At 38.9% G+C, this 22533-nt stretch overlaps 1 protein-coding gene across 1 annotated transcript in view; it reads right to left on the bottom strand.

The window, feature by feature from the left end:
- The window catches only part of EEFSEC (eukaryotic elongation factor, selenocysteine-tRNA-specific), a gene marked incomplete at both ends in the record, with an annotated part of 36142 nt that extends 25557 nt beyond the window's left edge, over positions 1-10585 (bottom strand). The window contains 3 exons of the mRNA XM_008938275.1: positions 4266-4430; positions 7270-7366; positions 10378-10585. Coding sequence (XP_008936523.1) covers positions 4266-4430; positions 7270-7366; positions 10378-10585 — 470 coding nt within the window. The remainder of the gene's footprint in view (positions 1-4265; positions 4431-7269; positions 7367-10377) is intronic.
- Positions 10586-22533: the final 11948 nt, after the last annotated feature.

Here is a 22533-nt window from a genome sequence, read left to right as displayed (position 1 = left end):
TGGAAGCATATGAAGGTTCTCAGCACCACACTTACAAAACTATGCTTCTTAAAAGTTCCTAAAGCAAATATAACTTGACAGCAAATAAGCCGTTGCCAAGACAGAATCCACTGCTGCTTAAACTGACACTCAATCACTGAGAGACTTGACTAGATACACAAAGGGAAGTTTGTCTTCATTGTATTTGATGTCTCAGGTGACCTCCTGGAAGTTATGTCAGAGTACTGAAACACCTGGATGACTACTCTCCAGCTACAACAGAAGCGTTTCAAAAACATGCTTCCAGCTTTTGAGGTTGAAATGCTCAACATTATTAATGGCAATTGTCTGCTGCAGACCTTGGGGATAGTGAAGGTTGGACTTAGTATGAATACTCTTCCCCCTCTAGTGGTATCAGCTCAGCCATACTTAGCATCTCAAAAAATTGACAATGCCTTAAAAGGAGTTGGCCCAGTAACTGGGTGTCCACAAGTCCTAATACATAAGTAGTAACTTCAAGTAACTTCAGCCTTCAAAGCACTCCTGAACTTTCAACAAAACACAGTACAAAATGGCAACGTGATGTACGTTCATCTAGGCTCCAGTGAAGCTATTACCCTCCACCAGCCATTTCGCTTCCATCAACTTGCTCAAACATTTGCCAGTAATGAAACAGAACAGATGGAAACTGGAGTATAAAGAACTAAAGCATCTACTTCTTACAAGCCCTGAAAAAAACCAACACTCGTCTTTACACTTGGCTGCTAGGCACACGCTCTGTGGCTGCTAGATACCTGCAGCACTTGGTCACAGGTAAGGCAATGCTGAGTTGGCTCTTCAGGAGGATCAGATTTATATCCATTAACTGTACTTCTGTCTGCGACTCCTCACTCAATTTAGACTTCACCTCTTTAAAACTGATTGATTCTTATTAGCCCACCTGGAACAGTTTTAGGGACTGTGTCCTGAAACATCTTTAAAGGAATATTAACATATTATAATCTATTTTACCCAATCTTTTGGTATTTTTATGTGCTTGCAACTCTGCAGTCCAAAGCTAGAGAGCCACCACCACTGGGCAGAAAGACCACATACCATACAACATTTTGCATTACTTTTCACACAAGGATTATTTTTGTTATTTCTTATTTTTTTGTTCTGAGACAACCAATGATAAGAACAACAGTCTGGCTTCTTACCTGCTTTTTTTTTTCCCCTCCTAAATAACTGCTGTTCTTTCACTAGTATTTTTTCCACCTGGATAAGGAAGATACTTCTCCCTCACCAAAACAAAACAAAAAAAACAAACAAAAAAAAACCCCAGACAAACCCAAAACACTTTCCTTTTTCAATTTTCAATTAAAGCATGCTATAAGAAGACACGGCGACACTAGAATTTGACATTCATGCTCACTTAAACTAAATTAATTAAACAAAATATATTTAAGATAAACATTTTAAGTTATTATTGCCAAACATAACAGTAAAATAAAACTAGTCTATATTGAAAAAATCCTTACTGCTCAAACTCCAGGAACTTTTATAAAGCAGAAATAAAAACGTCATGAGTTGTTACAGTTTATAAAGTGGAAGAACTGTAGAGATTGAAAGACCACCGAAATAATCTTAAAGGACATTCAGAATTCTGCCAACACTGTTTTTTTGCTGCAGAAATCCTAGGTTCATGCTCTTCAAGGTGGATTTCAAGAGCTAGTGAGCAAATAGCACTAACTCAGTTGGATAGTGAACAGTTTGCTGTGTCAAAGCTTTTGGCCAAACATATATATAATTTTTCTATTTGCTATACAGATAATCAACCCCAGATGGCAATTTACATAGGCAATAGCATAAAGGAATCCATGCACTGCTGGTGCTCTCAGCCTCAATCAGAGCAAGCACGGGCGTTTGAGAATGTCACTGTTTATTTTTAATTGCTGTGTCCCTCCTTTGTGCAGGTTCAAGCGGTCAAAGATGTCTAAGTCCATTAGTAGAACTGGAAGGTGATGCCACTTCATTTGGTGAGAGGAGTCTTCAAATTTAAAAAGCAGCTGGTTTGTAATGTCCCTAAATGCCCAGTGGGCACCAGCTGTCAATCTCAGTTACCATAGGGTCAGGGCAAAAAAAGGTCAGAAAGAGTCATAAACCACAATGTGTTGTGAAATGTGCTTCCTCCATTACCTTGCAGGCCTGAGAAAGGTTTGACCTTTTATAGGTATCCAAACCCAACTCCACGTAATGCAAGCAGAAGTAAGCACAACACACAATTCAAACTTCAAAAAGTTGCTTTCTTTTACTGCATCTTGGTTTCCATACCTGTACAATACGAATACTCACAAGCTGCTAGTAGCAAAAACCAGAGTGCAACACTCTGCCCACCACTATTACCACTCATAGGTATGGGCACATCTTCAATTTCACACAAGGTAGTGGCAGGATTAATTCATCAACAACTATTGAAAGCAACAAAACCTTTGAGGTAAGTTCTTCATGCCACAAAAGCCAAGTAATCTGGTTTTCTTTGCCAAAGACCTGTTTATCTGCTGACTAACCTTTTATTTCACTGCTCCCCCAGTCACTTGGTAGGAAATCATCTTTTCAAGTCCCACTAAAAGCCTTTCCTACTGTCCTTTTAAACACTCCTTTACAATATGCAAGTTATTTGCTAAATTTTTGTCATTTTCCCCCTTCATACAGATTCTCAAAGAGCAGACTAATTCCTAAGCATGTTTCTCCAAAACATTCTTGGACTATACATGAAGAGCTGACCAGTCATTTCCAGATATAATCTAGTTATGCATTCTTTCTTTGCAAGAAATAATTACTCTGCTCTCTCACCCCCATCTCCCAGAGCTCAAAGCAACAGGAAGTTTAGCCAATATTATGCCAAAAGGAAAGTAGCCAACTAGCTATGCCAGGCCACTGTAGGGCAGGAGCCACCACTCAGCACTCATCAGCCTTGTAATTATTTGTCCCTCCTTAGGCCCCTTGGTGCAAGCAGGCCCAGGGCAGCAAGCAGGACACAATAGAAAAGGCAAGGAATGCTGGCAAAGGCAATGCAGGAGAATTTGAAACAAGAGCTACAATCTCAGAAAAGCATATTTCCTGCAGGAATTCCAAGCATGGCTCCCAAAACAGGCTGCATGCTGCAAATGGGGATACAGGCAGCAAGGAACTCCACTGGGAAAGCAGATGTGATGGCACATGCCTCATGCCAGCATACCACTTCTATGCAAAGGACAATATGATAAACTAGATGACAACAGGTATCACAGAAAGAGGCTGGCCAAAAATTATTAGCAATCAGCAAAATGTTTCATGTGAAATCAGAATGCTTCACTTACTCCTTCACTTGCCCACAAAGTACAGGCAAAAATGAGAAACCAACATGTTCACTCAGTGAAAGAATAAGGCCCTTATAGCTACACAACTTAATACTGACAGCAGCAAAAGGGTCCCATCCAGGCTTGCTCAGCCAAAAGCTGCCTACTCTCAGAATGTAACTGCTTGGGTCCACTTCAAGTGGATGCAAAACAACACACGTGTCTTTACTCCTCTTGGGCAACTGATAAAAAAGGGAAAGTCAGAACAGTCCAAATCAAATCATCATCTGTGAAACAGTCATCACCTGTTCCAAGCATAAAGTCACCTTTTAAAGTATGAATGTATTTTAAGGAAATAAAATTGTAACAACATTTAAGTAGTTCAAAGGCCACTGAAAGGCCCCTTGACTTTATACAGGCTCTCCAAAAAAGCCCAATGGCAGCAAGCCACCTACTGCATCCCAGCAGTTCTCACAGAACATGCTGACATCAATTAAAGCCCTAGCAAACAAAGAGAATGTGCATCAAGCATTTCAGTGCCCTCTTCTTGTCATTTCCTTCACTTCCAGACATCTCAGGAAGCCTACCTGCTCAGATTTTTTTGCAAACCTTCTCCCTGCAGCATGTCTCAAATCAAAGAAACCTCACTCAAACCTCATTCAGTCCTTGGGCATATCCTATCAGGGAATCATGACTATCTTGCATTTCTGAATTTTTAAGTCAAACACGCTCACTTAGGTCAGTGTTCTCTCCTCTTCATTCAATTAAGATTAAGTAGGTAACTTTACTGGTTGCCTTATTCAAAAATCTCTACATCTCTTCCTATTATGAGTACAAAAAAAAAAAATCAACAAGGCAGATGTTGAAAATAATTTAATTATTTCAGATGGGATGAGAACACACTCTTCTTTGTTGAGTGTCTCTTTCTATCATGAAAACTAGGGGGAGTGAAAATGAGAGACTCACCTTCAGGGCAGGAATCTCCACACTGTCACCAAGGCTAACAGAGCCAGAAAGAATAGTCCCTGTCATCACTGTGCCTTGACCCTTGATAGAGAAACAGTGGTCGACTGCCATAAGGAAGTGTCCCGAGGGGTCTCTTGATGGCAGGTAAGCCTGAGACTTCAGGACCTGAAAAAAAAAAGAAAAAAGATGAAAGCAGCACCATGCCTAGGTGAAAAGTCATGACAGCCATACAGCAAAAGGAAGGCAAGTGGATGATTGATTGAACAAGCTTGCAGTTTTACTGATTCCAGGCATCTCCCAATAAGCTTAGAACACACCAATGTCAAATTAACTGCGTGCACCATAGAGGAGACACACTCAGCAGCAGGAACAGTTTGATTTTCTGCCTTAGAAAGATTTGGTGCTGCACATTTAGCTTGGTTAGCAAAACTAGACTGGCAATAAAGTTGCTGCCAAACTCAATATAAACACTGCAGTGAAGCAAAGAAAAAAAAAATCCTGTACATTCTCTCTCCCTTTTTTCCTCCCTTCTCTCAAAAGCACAATTTTACAGCGCATTTTGCTACTTCAGCTTTTTTGGATTTTGTGAAAATGAACTTATATGCATATTACTGCCCCATAAAGCCCACTGCTGCCACCCTTCCTGTAAAACTACTATACTGGGTTAAGTTTTCAAAGTCAACTTTTCCGTCAGATTTCTCTTAACACTTCTTGGAATATCAAACCACTAATAAAAATAGCTACATAAGTACCATTTTCAAGAGAAATTCTCCAGGTTTAGATTTTCTGTTTCACTGACAAATACTATGTTTTTTAAATGTATTATCATACACAGTAGACCTTAATTATAGAAATGCCATCGTGTACCCAACAGTGCTTCAGAGGAACTGGTTCACCCCTGCCTCAAATCACTTTTGACCTCTGCCTCTGTTATAACATCAGCATATGAACTTGGCACTGTCTTTAATATCTGCTTTTAAGGTCAGAAACTGCAGGTTAAGCCCAAGTTGCAATGGCAGAACAATGGAAAGTCTCTTATCAAGGACAGAAAGGATAATACCTTGAAGCTCAATGGAAGGGCTCACACAGCATTTGACAGCTCTTCCTATACTAGGTCTCAAGTTGACAGGAACAGCTTCAAAAGGTTTTAACCCCAGGGAACACCCCAGTAAATCTCCCAGGAACCTGATGAAGGCATAAGTAAGGATCTGCCCATCTCCATCTCTTTAGACACTGCTGTGGGCACTTGGTTCTTGCTAAGTCTATTTAACGCCATACCCATCTCAGGGCACACTTGCCTGGGAGGCAGAACAACCTCTAGTGGTCTGCAGCTATGTGGAACATTCTGCCTTTGCACAAGCCAGGCTGCCCTAGGTCAGGCATCCCTATATTTTTATGACTGAAACTGCACCCTAACTTGAGCCATTTTATTTTAAACCTGGCAACATCCAAATCAGACCTTGACAAACCTGCAAAGTATGATGCCTTTGTTTTAGGACTACTTTCTGCTGCCTGCAAGTAACACTGGAACCTCTCCAGAGCAAAGATGCTACTTCTCCCCAAATCTTATTCACAGAAAGGGTGACAAGTCTACTAGAAACTCCTCTCAAACAGCTATTTTAAGTGTCCTGCCTTTCACAGTGTAAGCTTCATGCCATGTAACTTATAATTTAGTTTTCTGAAAATCTGAGAATTTATTCTCTCTCCCTCTACTCCCCACTCCACCATCCAAAAGCAAAAACCACCACCACTAAAACACCAACTGAAACTGGCAGAACTAAGGATACCTGTGAAGCACCAATTTGAAGTCTTGTCTTGTTCATATGGGTCTGATATAATGTTAGTTATACAATCATATAGTTTTTTCCTGGCCCTCCTCGTTCAGGGCACAGGGTAAATCCAGGCCATGCTTTTTATCTTTTGCAGATGTGCAAGGCATGCAGTAAGCAAGGCAGAGTATCACAGAGAAAGATCGTTTCATCATGAAGGCAGGTAGTGCTCCTCTAGAGAATGGATTCTGTTTGCCAGAACTCCACATATTGTCATTCTCTTAAAAATGAAGCTTTCCACAGGTAATCACTGACTACACGCTTCAGACTGTCCAAACAGAAACCCCAAAGCCTAACAGACGTGCTAAGCACTCACAATTGCAATCAAAATTAGCAGGTATTATGATCTGAACACAAGCATTTCCCAAAATAGTTAGTTTCCTTAACTTTTGCAACCAAAATTAGTAAGCTCAGTGGACTTAAATTCTTCATGCCTCAGCTTCCCAATCTAAATATGGATTAAAGTCACCTCTACACTTCCTATAGGTCTTTTGCAAGTAAATTAGCTGTTTGCCAAGTGCTCAAGACCACAGTGATGTGTGCCAAAGAGAAGTCCAGGAGGAAATTAATCATTCTGAATGCAGAAGTATCTGAATGGAGTCATGAGCCCACACAGAATAATGAGAATTAAAACAAAATACAGACTATCTGCTCAGTAGTTGAGCCCAGTCCACCCCGTGCAAGGAATAAGGTAAGAGTTATTTAGAATACAGAATCGGCCACTTAAACACTGGATCACAATATCCACACAAAGGAAGGAGACAACTCCCAGCATCTAACTTTTGAGTGCCTGACTTGACAACTGTACTTACTTAACTGCAGTACAATTATACAACACTACCGAGGATTTGTGAGAATTTTAAGCTATTTTTGTTCATTATGCTTCATAATTCTTTACAACTTTAAAAATATATTTCACCACATATGCGATAACTATCCCTTAAGACATTTATTTAAAGGTATTGAAGCCTAGTAGTTGAAAAAAGATCTGCTTTTGGGGCACACAACCTCAACTTCTCCATTCACTGGAAGGAATCCCAAAAAAAAAAATTCAGGTTCCTTAAATCTAACATTAGTGCAAGAGCTCCTCTGCTCCAGATACTAAAACAGCATACTCCAAAAGACTTAAAAGTTCAGGGACATTTTATGTTATTTTTATGTTCTTCAGCAGGTACCTCAATTAATTCAGAAACACCTAGCGGATTCTCAGACTCTGGGGCTTCTGGTCCACCGGGCTTTGCTGCAACAGCAACAATAGGACACCCACAGAACCTGAAAGAGAGAAAGACTCCCACCATTAGATCACAGATTTCCTACACGTGTCAATGTAACGTAGTTCCATGTTCATCTGACAAGTCAGCAAGGAAATTTCCCCAAATTCCAATTTATCTGCTCTTCCCCTATAGAGAACACTTGACAGATTTTTTTCTTGAATTACTATCACCTACACTACTGGACTTCACTATGAAATCTTCAATCCTGTTTAGTATTAGCTACTGATTCAACGCTGTGGCAGTCAAAACTTCATTTTATTTTAGGAGCAAAGGTCTGCTACTCAGTCTTACTGCAGTGGCTCTGCATTCAAGTCATTTTACTTGAAAACTAGCACTGTTTTCAACTTTCACTGAAACAAGTATAATCCTAGCTGCAGAGTCATGACCTTCAAAATGGGAGCCAAATGCAAGAATGGCACATGATGTCTACCTGAACTTGCAGGCAGACTGCAAGACGGGCAGACAAAGATCCACATCTACTGAAACCAAAATTCATGGAACACAAATACCAAACATGCAAAGGTTCAGAGAAGAGTAGTAGTTCCACAGCTGACCAAAGTTTAGCTTCTTTCTTACAAAGAAATTAATTCTGCAAGCCCTCAATATTCAGCTGCCTTTTCTACAAAGCAGCCAGCAGACCTAACTTTTGCTCCCTAAAATGCAACCTAGTGCTTGAATCATCTGACAACTTGTTTTGCCTACAGTCTGGAAAGTTAAACTGTATTACTGTATTTTTTCAAAGTCACAATTAACCATGTAAGAAAACATATTGAAGAAATACAATAATAATCAGCAATAACAAGAAAGTGATTGCTTCTTACAGATATTTGATTCTTACACAACAGATTGAGATAAATAATAATTATTGTGGTCATCCTTTTGACGCCTACCTCTCCATAGGCTTTCTCAAAAATCACAACACAACAGTGCCTTGACAAAGAAAAACATGACGAAGTTCTATAGAGGGAGCTCATTTAATGACCAAATGGTAATCAAGCATATAAGATATTTTCTTTGTTTATATGCCCTAAGTCTGAGGGATCTAGAGACAAAGGCTAATAAAAATGTGCACTGAAAATCCTTTTGATTACCTATAACACTTTTGGAAATTTATTTTTATACAAATACTTTAGGGGACTGTATTGCAGTAAACAAATACACGCTGAACCAGGTGCTTTACACATTTTCCCATGTATCAGAACAAATTAGAGTAATCATACATTGCCTTTGGAGGCACTTCCAAACATGATTCAGCCCTACTCAAACATACTCCATCACATCGTTTTAATGTCAGCAGAGTTTAGACCCTGCTGGGCAAAGATAAAAGCTGGCATATGCAAAAAGTTATGAAAAAACTAAATTCCATTCACTGGGATGTTTTGCTTTTACTTTTGGTACTAATCCATAGAACAGCAAGTTTTAATTAGGTTGACTCTTGTAAATTTAACCTATTAAAATATACAACACTTATTTTCCTCTGCCTCTTTTTTCTACCTTCCATGGAATCTCACAGTGACACTACAATAATTTCCCCAGCATCAATGACAACACCTATTCTATAGCTCAAACAGACTTCAGATTTGCTTACTGCTATAAAATTCTGCATGCATGCCTCTGTGTGTAGACAAATAATCATCAAGCGAACTATTCCTAGAAAAAAAACAACCCCCATTGCCAAGCATCTTGGGCCAAAGGCAGCTGTCAAATAGTCTCAGCACATGCCCTGCTAAGAGTAGTTTAGGAATACAAAAGCAGTTAAATATGCATTTGGAATTTCCAAGTCAAGAGGCTGTCAAGAAACAACACGTACCCAAGATGCAAAAGGACAAGCACCTCACAATCAAGTCCAGGTTAGCAGTGCTTTCAAAGCACCATAAGGCACAGACTGCACATGCAAAACATGCATTTTTTTTACAAGAATAATGAACAGACACACTCAGTAACAGAGCATTTCAAATGGGTAATTAAAATGTTATGACAAGACCATTTCTCTCCAGGTGGAATCACAGCTACTATGATCTGCTGATACACATCCTTGTTTTACAAGGGGGCTCGAGGTAAGGACCTCAGTTACCACATCAGCTGTGTCAAAAACTCACTTCCCCTTCAGCTTTGACAAAGTCTGCTAATTTTCAAGATGGGCTGTAAAGACCCTTGTGTACTCCAGAATACAAAGAAAATACATAATTCAAACAGTGTACATAAAAGGTATTTATGAACACCAGTTTCCTTACAAAAATATACTTTCCTTTTATGAATATGCAACTAGAAAGGTCTTTTTTTTCTGAATCATTCACAGTACGAGCTTGAAATAAATCAAGAATGAAGTGTCACTTGCAGCAGTAGCCATTCAAGAAGAATCAACAAATTTGAAAAGGACAAAATAAAACTGAGAAGTATATTATGATAAACTTTCGTAAAAAGTTAACTTCTTGGCATACATAACAGATGAAAAGTTACTATTAATTTTAATGCAGTTTAATTTACATTGTACATAACAACCTTTCGAACAATCAAAATCATAAGCAATAAGAATAATTAAATAATTATCTCTAAAGTTTTCCTAACTTTATTATCTCAGTGCTATCTCCATTGGCATTACCTATGAAGTTGATCAATAAATTCACATCTACAAAAAAAAAAAAAAATAATTGTTGATCCAAAATGCTTTGATCTATTGCAAGTGTCCCCTCAATATCCCGTAAAATGAGGGGCAGCAAGCAAAACACACTATTTTGCCATTAAATCAATTGCTGTGAGAACTCAAAGTTGTAGGATTCTAAGTTCACAAGCAAGAATTTCACTTTCTTGCTGACCCCTGTACCATTCCCAGCACAATGAATGGACCCAAAAACAATACAGGAGCTGCAAAGACTCCAAGAATCTTCACTCTGGAGTGAAAAAGACTTGTAGATCACAGCAGAAGTTGCAAGCCCATGAATAAAATAAAACCCCAGGTCTGTTAAACACATTGTTACAAGTTAGCTGTAAATATTACTGTTCACTTACTTGGTGTTTTCCAAGGTCTTCTGCATTTTCTTAGTCATCTTCTCAATGGCACTTTGTCTCTTGCCCTCTGGAAGGAGATCTATTTTGTTCAGGACTACCACCATCTTCTGGCAGGCAATCTGCCCAATTACCAAGCACTCTGCTGACTGCGTCTGCATCCCTTTTGTCACATCTATTACAAGCATCATCAGATCAATAATCTGGGCACCTAGAGGAAAATTCACAGTCAGTATTGCAGCAGCATAAGATTAAAGGGTTATTTTCTCAAGTAGCTTCCACAAAAACTGTCAGTATATGTACAAATTCCCAGAAATATGGGTTAAAACAAAGTCCAAGTATGCGTCGTATATGCAGCTACGTTTAAAAAGATCATCTCAGGAACTTAAGCTATTATATGCCACCACCAGATTAAGAAAAAAAAAGCATGTGATAGTTTATATATTCCTCCATATTAACAGTTCAAGTTTAAGGGTGTTATCACAACATTTAAAAAACATTAAAGAAAATTACCCTTGCAGCAATACAAGCATTACATTTACCTCAAAAAGATACTCTAAGCAGCTGAGCAAGAACACAACACAGCCAAAGAAACACATGACAACATTGCAGATAGTTGTACACTCAGAACAACCCCAAGAAGAGGCAATTACATTCCACAGAACTACATCTGCAATCCTCAGTCCCCACCTGCTTCCCACCCTTTCTTCTTTGAGTCAAAAATTTCATAAAAGGGAAAACCACCAGAGGCAGGTTTACCCCATGCCTGAAGAAATTCCTACAATCCCTCAATGTGAGGAAGAGGCGTTTTAAACCCTGCAACATATGTAGAACTGAATTGGGAGCGAATGACAATAACTTGAGTATGTACTTCATACACAGCCACAAACATTCAACTCTTAAATCTCTTGAAGAAAAAATTCCTAAATTTTAGGCTGAAGTTACCTATTATGCTTAAAGATAATTTTTATTTCATTTTTTAAAGTATTGTTGTCACAAACCCTTACTCCTTTGATTGAAGCAACCAAATTTCAAGGATTTAAATTAACTTTCAAGGAAGCTTTTGATGAATGTTTGGCCTTCCACTAATTACTTTCATAATTTTCCTATTTCATCCCAAGGAAGTGAAATACTCTGAATACCAAATAAGTGCAACAAACTTTAATGTTGAGAAAGTTTAAATATAAAAATCATAAAGCTGAGCTACCAGAAAGCCTTATGTCAAAAAACACACTTTAAAAGACACCAGAAGGTAGAAATCATGCAAAACTGCAGCCTTCTGATTTTAAGTATTTGTAATATTTGCCTTAAGCTTTTGATCAGAAGAACAAGAAATCAATACAACTGTTCCTTGTTCCTTTGCCCTCTCCAACCTTCTCCCCCCCACCCCTTTTAATTTTTAAGCTTTCACAATGGGTATGACAACAGCTACCCTTGTTCGTAATTCCCATGAACTCAGGACAGGAAACCATTCTGAGGTTGAAGTGCATGGGTGAATGAGTGGGTGGGAGCTACAGCAAGGAAAAAAAACAACTTATGGTTACAAATGACTATTTTCAACCTACCAAAGCTTTCATCTTGTAATAATGAATGCTAAACCCTTCACAGCATTAGTTGGATAATCATGACATTTCCAAAGCTCCTGCAGAACTTTCACCAATCATTTCAAATATCTTTCCATGACCAATTGAAGATAGACTATATCTTCAAAAGCATTTTTCATTTTGTTTCAAGAACTGGATGCATTTATTACTTGCTGAAATTATAACACAAGCAACATCTATGCTTTACAAAAGGCTCAGACTTTCCATGCCAAGCGCAGGCCTAAAGGACAGAAAGCAATGAAGGGCATCAAAATAGTTCAATATTTTGTACTAAACTACATCACATGGCAACTGTTACTACACATGTGACACCCTTAAAGTGCATTGGAATTAATAAGTAAACCAAAATCATCAAATTAAGTAGATTATTAATACTATTAAAATTATAATGCTATTAAAATTATTTAGTAAAACAACAATGCGTTGTTTTATTAAATTAAAGCTAAAATTAAGTTTTAGCTAACTCTGTTATGGCTACTAGAGCACAGCAACCCTTATGCTCCAGAATTAAGCCTAAGTAACTAGATAGAAACCTGGGTTTGAAAAGGGTAGCTGATAAAATGCGTATATACAGCATGGCATCTGCTCCCTCCAACAGGAGACAAAATCAGCACTCAAACAGTTACATGCAGTTTTAGTACAAGGGCCACTATCTTGAAACACTAAATCAGCTACTTTGAATACATTTGTTCTAAAGGAAATACTTGTAATTGCTGTATTTATGAATCTATTAGCAACACTTTAAGAAAGCCATAAAAAATCATCAACCAAGTTGCTATAAGGTCAAGAACATCAACCTCAGGGCATTTCATAGCAAAGAAGATAACAAAGGAAAAGTAACGCTAAAGTCCATGGAAAAACTCCACAAACACCAGAAAATACATCATGACACCCCAGACAAAAACATATTACAAGTCAAGGAAACAGAAACATACCCAAGTTCACAAATACATGCCTCAGTACAACTGTTGTGCTTGCTCCAAAGCCTTAACATGCTAACTGGCCACAGTTTGTAAGGAATGTTGAAAGGAACAGAAAGCATGGCAGGGGGAGAGCTGGCACCCAAGCAGGGTGGGAAGCTGCTGCCCTTCAACAGTGTCATGGAACCAAGGGAAAGATCAAGACAGCATTGACAAAAATACTTGAACGACAGTCTCCTGCAGGCATGAGGATGTTTTGTATGCACCTGCTCTCACATATCAAGCCATGCATGCTCAAGTTCATAGGACCTCTGGGTAACAAGGCAAAAAAAATGTTGATATTTAGTTCTTCAATTTTCCTCTTTGAGCTGTTTAATGACACCTTTGACAACTCACCTTCTTCCCAATCCCTCAGACAGACTTACATTTCTTTTATTCTAGGACCCATGTCCTTAGTTGTCCCTTCATCCATGCATAATAGTTTGTTAAATACTAAAAATGACAATCTAGGGAAGTCAGAAACTATGTGCACAAAGATTCACAAATGTAACATCAGGAAAGTCGACAGGTCACTTGAAACAAGGTGACAAATCTGCAACACAGACATGTTCCCACCGAACAGGGAACATCTCATTCACCACACTTTTTCCATATAAGTCTCCTGTAACATTTACATGCAATATGTTTAACTTCATATTCACTATTTAAATAATGTCTATCACACAAGTAATCAAATCAACTCACTGCCATGTTGAATTTCAGTCAAAAAAAGGAACAACATTTCTAATAATTTTGTACAGCAGAGCAAAACTTAATGCAGAAAAGCGAAATGACGATGGATCATACGAGTACTCTCATGTATGGAAACTCACTTAGGAAGACCTCTGAATTGAGGTATAAAAATATTACAGCCACTGTCAGATGCTGGAAGCACAAAAGAAGCATAAGTCATAAAGCTGGACATTGCACACAGGAAACTGGTGCCAGGGCAGCCACAGGGGCTGAGAGAAGATTCAGGGGTCTGTGTCCTTGTGGCCCTTATAAGGGACATGGAATGCAGTGGAGGCTGTTTGTCCCATTTCCTCACCTATCTCATGGCAGCTGTCTACTCCCTGCAGATGCAGAGAAGAAACTTTTGTGCTGATTACATGGAACAATTGCCCACAGCCCCACCCCCACACTTTGTACATCAGTAACAAAAAAAAAACAAGGTATAAATATCATCCCTTTCTGGACCCAGTTTGTCATAGGGACGGACTGACAGGTTTGTTCTCCTCAGCCCTCCCCAGATGTTCTCCTCAGCTCTCCTCATCTTTTGGTAAGATTCTCAGCCTCTGCTCTGCCAAGTGATTTTTCGCCAGGAGATAATCATTATTGTAATCACAATTGCTTTTTAGAGCTCTGTAGCTAGTCTGCAGCGTAGTGTATTTATCAGTGGCAATCCCAAAGAATCTGATTGGTTGGGTGTCCCTAACCTCTACTGTTCGTGACTCCAATGGCTGCTGCTGTATGCAGCCAGACCTACAGCAACAGGCTGCTCGTGCAGCTGGGGTCAAACCCACAGCCATGGCTCTCATTGGTACCTATTAAGAGATAAGTTCAAACACCCCTAGCCCCTCTAATATCTGAGGACCAGCTAGAAAACAAGGGGATTTGTCTCTTCCTTACCCACACCTACTTCTTTTCCCTTCACTCAACAGCCACACTGAGCAGAGACTCCAAAAACAATAACAAGAACAAAACTAGGTGACAATATCACTCAATAAATCTATACTATCTGACCACAGAGTGCCTATCATGGGCTCTTGAGCAAAACAGAACAAAATAAAGAACTGAAACACTGAGCTTTTACATAATGAAGTAGATGGGATATAGTCCTTCACAGTTAAGAAGGGTGAATGGGACAGATCAGTCCCCTCAGGCCCCCAAAGCAAAGAAACGGCTTGAAATTATTCTGAACCAAGCAAAGACATGCAAAGGACAGGTCTGCATATAAAGAGATGCACAGCAATCAAGAAAAACATTTTATATGCATTAAAGCAGGTCATACAGAATCAGTGATAAAGTTAAGCCAACTTATTCAAACATTTCACAAAAAAAAAAGAAAACAAACCACAAATGAACAGGGGTGTAACGTTTTATTTGCCATTTCATCTATGACAGTGTAGTTCAAAAGCATTCAGACAGAGTCCTCCTGACATGCGATTTCTCACTTTGCTTGAAAATGAAATATCAACTATTGGAGTACTCTTTGTGTGATGACATACAGCTCAGATATAGCCCTGTAAAAAGCAACCGAAACAAACTAGTTGTCATCAGAAAACACAAGGGGTTGGGGAAAGACAGGAATTAAATTGCAAGATAAGCAGCTAAACCACAGCAGAAACACCAAGTAAAGTAGGTAGTTTGAGTGAAGAAAAACAGACAAGAAAGATAATATGTGAACAGTGAGAATCTGGATGACAGCCAGCAACAGGAAAAACGCCACGAGACCAGCAGCACAGCATCACAGGTAAAAGGCTGCAAGAAGATCCAGCTAAAAGGGGACACAGCAGCACTTACTTGTACCACAGAACTGACAAGGAATAGAACTTAGAGATATTAAGTAAAATACCTTCACAGAGCAAAGAAACAAAAAGGTTGTCCCATGCTTTAAACAATTACATCCAACTCACTCTTGCTTCTGAATTCTGAGGAGAACCCAACTATGAAGTCATCGGGTAAGTCATTTATTACTCTATACTCACAGGACTACCTGAATCACAGATGTCTTTGATCACAAAAAGTTTGAAAAGTATGGAAGGCAGCAACTCAGTCTCCCTAAACTGGCCATTAGGTCCATTTCTCCAAGGGAAGAGCAGAAGGATACCACTTGCATCACGTCACTCCTAGTTAGCTCTCACTCTGGAGCCTGAAAGAATTCACCAGCTGCTGCCCGTGTACACGGTGACAGAAGACCCACAAGAACAGTTGCATTTTTTTAAAAAAAAAAGTATATACTGATGAGCTTCTGATCTTTAAGGGGAAAATTCATTGCGCTCTCTGCATTTATGCAATAGGAAGAAAGGCCTATCCTAGACAACAAGGCTGCAGACCTTCATCCCCTGCATTTAGATTCGCTAATAAATGCCTTCAGCAGTGCCACATCCACCTTTGATTTCAAGACAGTTTATAAAAATAAAGCACACTTGATTTTGCTCACAGCAGCTGAAGCAGACAATCTGTGCAATGGTTACGTGCTACTGTCCCACATCCTTACACAAAAGCATCCAATTAGTAAACCCAGATCTGTTACGCCAGTATTCACAGGGAAACACTGTGTGAGTAGCCAGCCTACAGGCTGCATTTTAAAAAAAAAAAATCTTAAAACATTACAATCACCACGTTTATTTTGGAACAGAACATTACATCTTAAACTCCTTCAACATCTGTCATAGAAGTCCTTGCAGTTCTGTTTGTACATGAACTCAGACCACCTTCTGTGTATGCAACAACCTGTTGCATGCTTGTAAAATACATACCCAAACTCCCAGATTGAGCTGTACATAGATGGAGCCCTACAGCAAAGCACACTTTCAATTAAGTTAAAGAGACCGTTATTAGGTCTAGGGTAAAAAAATATCCCACACGACACAAACATTTCAGCCTCTTATACTCCTTTATCAGTTCCAAAAGCTTACTACTATTTTACTATAGGGGCACTGTGTCCATTTTCTAAACCATTCGGTAACAAACTCCAAGCACTGCAATAGCTAGAAATTGCATCCTTACTGAGGAGAACCAAAAGGCATTTTCAATAAACAGGCAGAACCTCAATTTTTTCTCCTCAATAAATGTAGATCAAGAATATTAGAGCATTTAAAAATGCTATTATGGCAAGCATAACTTTAGTATTGCACTAGGTCTCCCATAACCCATCAATATAAAGCCTACTTGGCTCCAAAATAGTAAAACCTGGGCTGACAGAGAGAAGAAGAGGGGGTTGAGTCCCTCCATGTGAACGAAGGGAGGTTTTGTACACCACATGAGCATGGAACACAGGCACAGATTCTCACTCAGAGCTTCTTTAAGCTACTGCGTCCTGTCCCGTTTGTTGTAATCTTGTTAGCTGACTTTGGACAAACAGTACAACTCCTGTGCACAGGCTCCAAAAGGAAGCAGCAAATGGAATTTTAAATGTAAAAATAAAAGTGGACCATGGGCTATAATTTGATTTCACGCTTTACAAGGAAATAAAAGAGGACTTCCTCAAACACACTTTTTTTTTTTTTTTAAATATGCTTTTTACCATGTTAGGATTTCCTCTAGTGCAGAAGAGAAAATAGGATTGTGGAAAACGTACCGTTCTCAAGTATCATTGCTACTCAGGGGCAGAACTCTGTTTTAATGTGCACTTCCCATTCTGGGGAAGAGGAAATTCTTCAATTAATAAACCGGGTGGACTGAGGCGAGTTTTTAAGGTTTAATCAATTTCATCTGCACATCGGATAAAAAGACCAACTATTCTACCATTTTTGCCTCCCCTATTCCCCTTTCAAATAATAAAATCAATGCTTTATTTTAAATTCTTTGAGGTTAGTATCTCCTGTCTCAGGAAATATTGTCTATATCATGCAGTGAGTATAAAACGTCCCCCTGTCCAACCCCTCCTGCCCCACTTTTTTTTTTTTTTTGGTTAAGAATCTTTATTCAGAAACAACTCCATTATCCATTATTCTCTGCCTTCATATACACTAAGACCTTGGGAGATGCTATAAGTCACACAGGATTTTGCTAGGTACCTTAGGGAAGGCATTGCAATTAATAAGGAAGATGTTTTATAGGGTAGGAAGTCTCACAAAATTTAAACAGAAATAGGAGGTGTTAAGAGGCCAGAGAGACATGCACACAACTGGAGCACATGAATTACACATGAAGAAACTCTTGGAAAGCAATGCAAATCGTGGATCAAAACTGACACCACCACTTTCATTAGGAAACACTTTGAAAAGAACAGGAACTCGTGGGCTTCAAGCATCCCACCGCTGCTTCCCAGGCACACCATCTCCAAAGATTTCAGCAGCTGTAAGCACAAACAGGGAGCTGTGCAGATTCAAACTCTGGATAGCTTGAAACATCTCTGTGAAAGTCAGACTGGCAACCCACAAGACTTCTTTCTGAACGCACAGTAAAGCTTAGAATTACACACATTACGTTTGCTTTTTGAACAATAGAGAAAGCGCTGGTTGCACAAGTTCACTTCAAATGGAAAGCAGCCACTGGCACCTTTCCTTAACTGAGAGAAAGCAGAATGACCATAATGGCATCATTCTAAGAAGTCCATTTCTTCTATGTCAAACCACCTGCATTTTTATTTTTTTTATTTGTAAACCTGACTTCAACTCAACTCCAACTAGAAAGTGATAGAGATAATTCCTTATAAGGAATAAAAGGTTTTTTTTTTTTGCAAAAGGCCTCACATAAGAATTCACTTGGAATATACTTTATAGTTCATCTCCCAGGCAAAACTGCAATATTTCCTAAAGAGGATAAGGGCAACAACAGCCCCCACCTTCTCCTCTGTCAAGTCATCCAAGGATCTTGTCTGAGTGTGTTCTAACTACATGTCAGAAACAAGCCTGTGTTCTTCAAAGGGAGGAAATGCCTATAATGGTAAGATTATGTCAATAAGCTTGACTGGCCATGCTGAAGTAGCACAAACAGAGCTGATAAGGCCACCATGAAGGTCATGCTAAGAAAGACTGAGACATATCTTCCAATAATTTATTATGTGCTGCTCTAACTATTCTAATATAAGCTTATTCCCATGTGCAATACTGAATGGATGACTTAGATTAAAAAAAACACCAAGCTACAAAACTTAAAGTGAGAAGTCTCTCCAAAAGAGCATTACAACACAGGACGAAAGGTCATCAGAATATAAGGAAGCCCATGTTGCCTTTAGCCTCTTCAAAGAAGTGCTGTACACTGGGTCACCCATGAAGCCCCAGATGATCTTGGGAAGTTTGATATAGATTAGAGGTGGCCCACTTAGAGAAGCTGGCCCACCTTTAAGCGTAAAGATCAGATGACTTCCAGAAGTTGCTTCCAATCTGAACTATTTTATGAGTAGACAATGCTGTAAGAGGAAACACTTCAAAAAGCCAGAAGAGGATAAAACAAGACCCGCCATATGCATTTTCTAGGGACACCTGGAGATTTTAGACCTCAGAAATTAATTATTATGGGAGGTAAGCTTCAGGCAGAAAAAAACTAGCATGCAGGCCAATTATTTTGAAGTCCAGTTTTCCCTCCTTTCCAAGCATTTTATTCTTACTACAAAGTAAATAACACTTCCTGCTCTCAGCTACACTTCCCCGACACCATCGCTACTCAGGCCCCCCATGGCTCATGGAGTGTCCAATGAAAGGCAAAGCTGAAGCTTAGACCAGCCGGTTCAACTCAGCAACACGGAATAAAAGGCCTCTGGATCAGTGAGCTGGATCAGTGAGGGTGAGGCAGAGCTGGCACAAGGCAGGCAGCAGGATCAAACAGCCAGGAGCTGCAGAGAGGAAAAACTGGCAAGAGCAAAGCAAACCTCCTCCTTCTGGGGACAGGATGCTGCTGCAGGCCAAGCTGTTCATTGAACAGCAGCCTGAAGACTTTCAGAGAAACTCAGAGCTGAATAAATGGTCAATGCATTGTCAGAATTCAGAGAAAATTAAAGCAGAATAAATGCTCAATGTATTGTTAAGAACTTTTGGAAGAAACTAAGTACACAAGTATTTATGCAAAACTAGTTCATTACTTGAGAAAATTACAAAAAGACAGTCATTATATGCTACTCAATGCAAAATTGTTTTCTGTTTAAAATCAGTCAAAACAGGTAAAGTATTATATGCAATGTAATATTGAAACACTGCATTTAGTATCTAAACAGCTTTCTGAAAAAAAGAATCTGAAAAGTAAAAGGAAAAAAGGCTTCAAAAAAGGAAATAAAACCAAAACAGTTAAGTTCTTCACATACAACTTCATTTTCGAAGAACAATCCACGTTAACAGTATGCAATGACAAAAGTAAATGAAACTGAGTAAAAGGAGGGAAATAAAACACCTCTAATAAAAAAGCACAATTATATAACGATAAATCACACAATCCCAAACTCAGTGCTTCTAGATACCATTTGGCTTCAGATAAATGAAAAACAGATTTGATGTTTACATAATTATGATTTTTACAGGTACATCCAGCTGTATAAAGTTTCATTTTATGAAACATCTATGTTTTTATCCTGTCTAAGAGGCATTAGGATGAAACAAAGGGAAACTTCACTTTATCATTGACTTTCTTGCTTTGACCCTCTGAAACATTCACTTTGTTTCCGAAGAAAATGTAGCAAATTAGATGAGTAACTACTAGAGTCTGGCACTTCAATTGCTGATCAAGATATTACTGAAGAAAACCACCAGAAAGTCACCACAAATGAGAATGCTCTCCCCTTATTCACTACAGGAGAGAGAATAATCATGGCCTTTTATCAAGAAATGCCACGTTAATACGTAGCATGTGTGAAAATGGAGGTAAAGCACCATATGAGAGAAGACATCCATCCTTCTTCCATATGTAGCAAAATCCCTTCTGTAATACTACCTGTTACCAGATCCAAATTTCTATATTGACAAGGCACAAGCTGGACAGAGTCCAGAAAAGACTTCTACTTATTTTAAGCCTGAAAACATTAACTGTGGTAGGGTTTAAAAAAGCCTACACATCTTGAAAAAGCAACAATCATTCTGAGTAGACACAGATGAGTGCTACAAAAAAAAGTATACATTTGCTGAAGTACAGGACACCATGGTATTTCAGCTGCACTAATTTCTTTCTTGGCTTGAAGTTGAAAGTGCATAAATTGTGAATTAGTTAGCAAACATTAACTTTTTAAAGTGTCATTCATATATATGCATATGCAAATACAGATACCAGTAAATCTGGAAAGTTAAATATTTAGGATACTACACAAAACTAGAGTCAAATTTACCTAACATTTTAGACTGGATGTCATTATAACAGCTCATCATCCTTGGAGTACAATCCATGACATACAGTAGGAAAAATGCCTATTTCATACACTTGAAAGCAAAACAAAGCACAGCACAACTGGGTTGTTATCATTCAGGTAGTAACTTTTTTTTCTGCTATGTGCCTGTATTACACACCTAGCACAAAAAGGTTCAGTTCCGTAATTTGGCATCCAGACTATAAAACATCTCAGCAAGAAAAAGTCATGCCAAATTTCTGGGTTCCGAAATGACATATGAAAATGGCACCTAGAATTCCACTGATTCGTGTCAGACTCAAACTTAGAGGTTCTCAATGAAGTGCCCTGCTCCTTCTGTCTGGAGTTGCTGAGCTCGTAAACCAAGGTTTCCAGAACAACATGGCAATAAGTTGCACAGTAAATCAACATTATATGCTCGTGCCTCAGGAAAAAGAAAGTTGCAAAATAAAAAAAAAAAAAAAAAAAATTAAAAATTAATACTTGTAAAACCCCACTTTGACCTTCTCAGACAATACTGTGTGCTCAAGGTCCTAGTAACCTTTCCTACAGCCTGAGTGATTAGTTCAAGTTTCAGACTTCTTATTCAGAAGTATTTTGCTGTGGTATCAAGACCACGTGTGGTTTTGTACAGCTCTGAAGAATTACAGTAGCATTTTACTTGGGCCTTACATAGTAACCACAAATGGCCCCCAAAGGTCCATAAGGTCTCTAGAGTAAACACTGAAAAGTAAACAGGTCAGAAGAAACAAGATAAAATACCCTTCTCGTAGTCTTGATTCATATGAGTTTTACATTTGCACTCTATGATATTTCTCACCAAGTTTCAAAAAAAAGTAAACATATTTGCATATGATAACGCTAAATAAGTTGCACAAAATAATACTACAAATTATGGCCACTCTGCCCATTCCTTCTCTCCAAGAGTACACACAGACATCATCTTTGAAGCTATTTCCAATACCAGAAAGAGAAAATAGCAGCTAAACAGTATAAATGCAACCAAGCACCTGGAAGAATTATGAAGGCATATGAATGAGGACATGAGCCCATCCCCAATTCTGCCACACATCTGGAGTCTTCTGCTCCATCTCTAAAGACTCAGTTCACACAAGGCAGAAACAGGCTTCTCTATAGCTTCAGGAATGGTGCACCTGAGGTTTCTCCACTAATGACAGACAAATAGTGGATAAAAGCCTCTGTGGTACCTACAGTCTGGGAAATTCCTGTTACCTCGCTACCAGTATAGGATCCTAAGGCTTCAGCCTACAGTAGGCTATACCTGCACGTCTATTGATATGAATCACAACAGACATACAGAACCAGGTTTGTCCTGGAGAGAGAAAAGTGGTACTTTAAAAATGCCTGGAATAACTTGATACAGTTTCCAAGGCTGTTTCAGGGACAGGAGTGTGTAAAGAAGCAAATGCTACCCATATGTACACATTCTCCTTCAAACCAGCTAGCTGCTTCAGGAAGTGAACTTCTGTATCAGCTTTTCAGAAAATTTAACACACTGTCTCCCAAGAAGAGCAGAACCAACTGAAATGTTTCCTAAGCACTGTGTGTATATTTCTGTATTTGAATATACTCTTACTTA

This window comes from Merops nubicus, unplaced genomic scaffold, assembly GCF_000691845.1.
Source record: "Merops nubicus isolate BGI_N331 unplaced genomic scaffold, ASM69184v1 scaffold8614, whole genome shotgun sequence".
Taxonomy (NCBI): Eukaryota; Metazoa; Chordata; class Aves; order Coraciiformes; family Meropidae; genus Merops; species Merops nubicus.
Note: the sequence above shows the minus strand (reverse complement) of the source record. Positions and strands in the feature narration are given on the sequence as shown.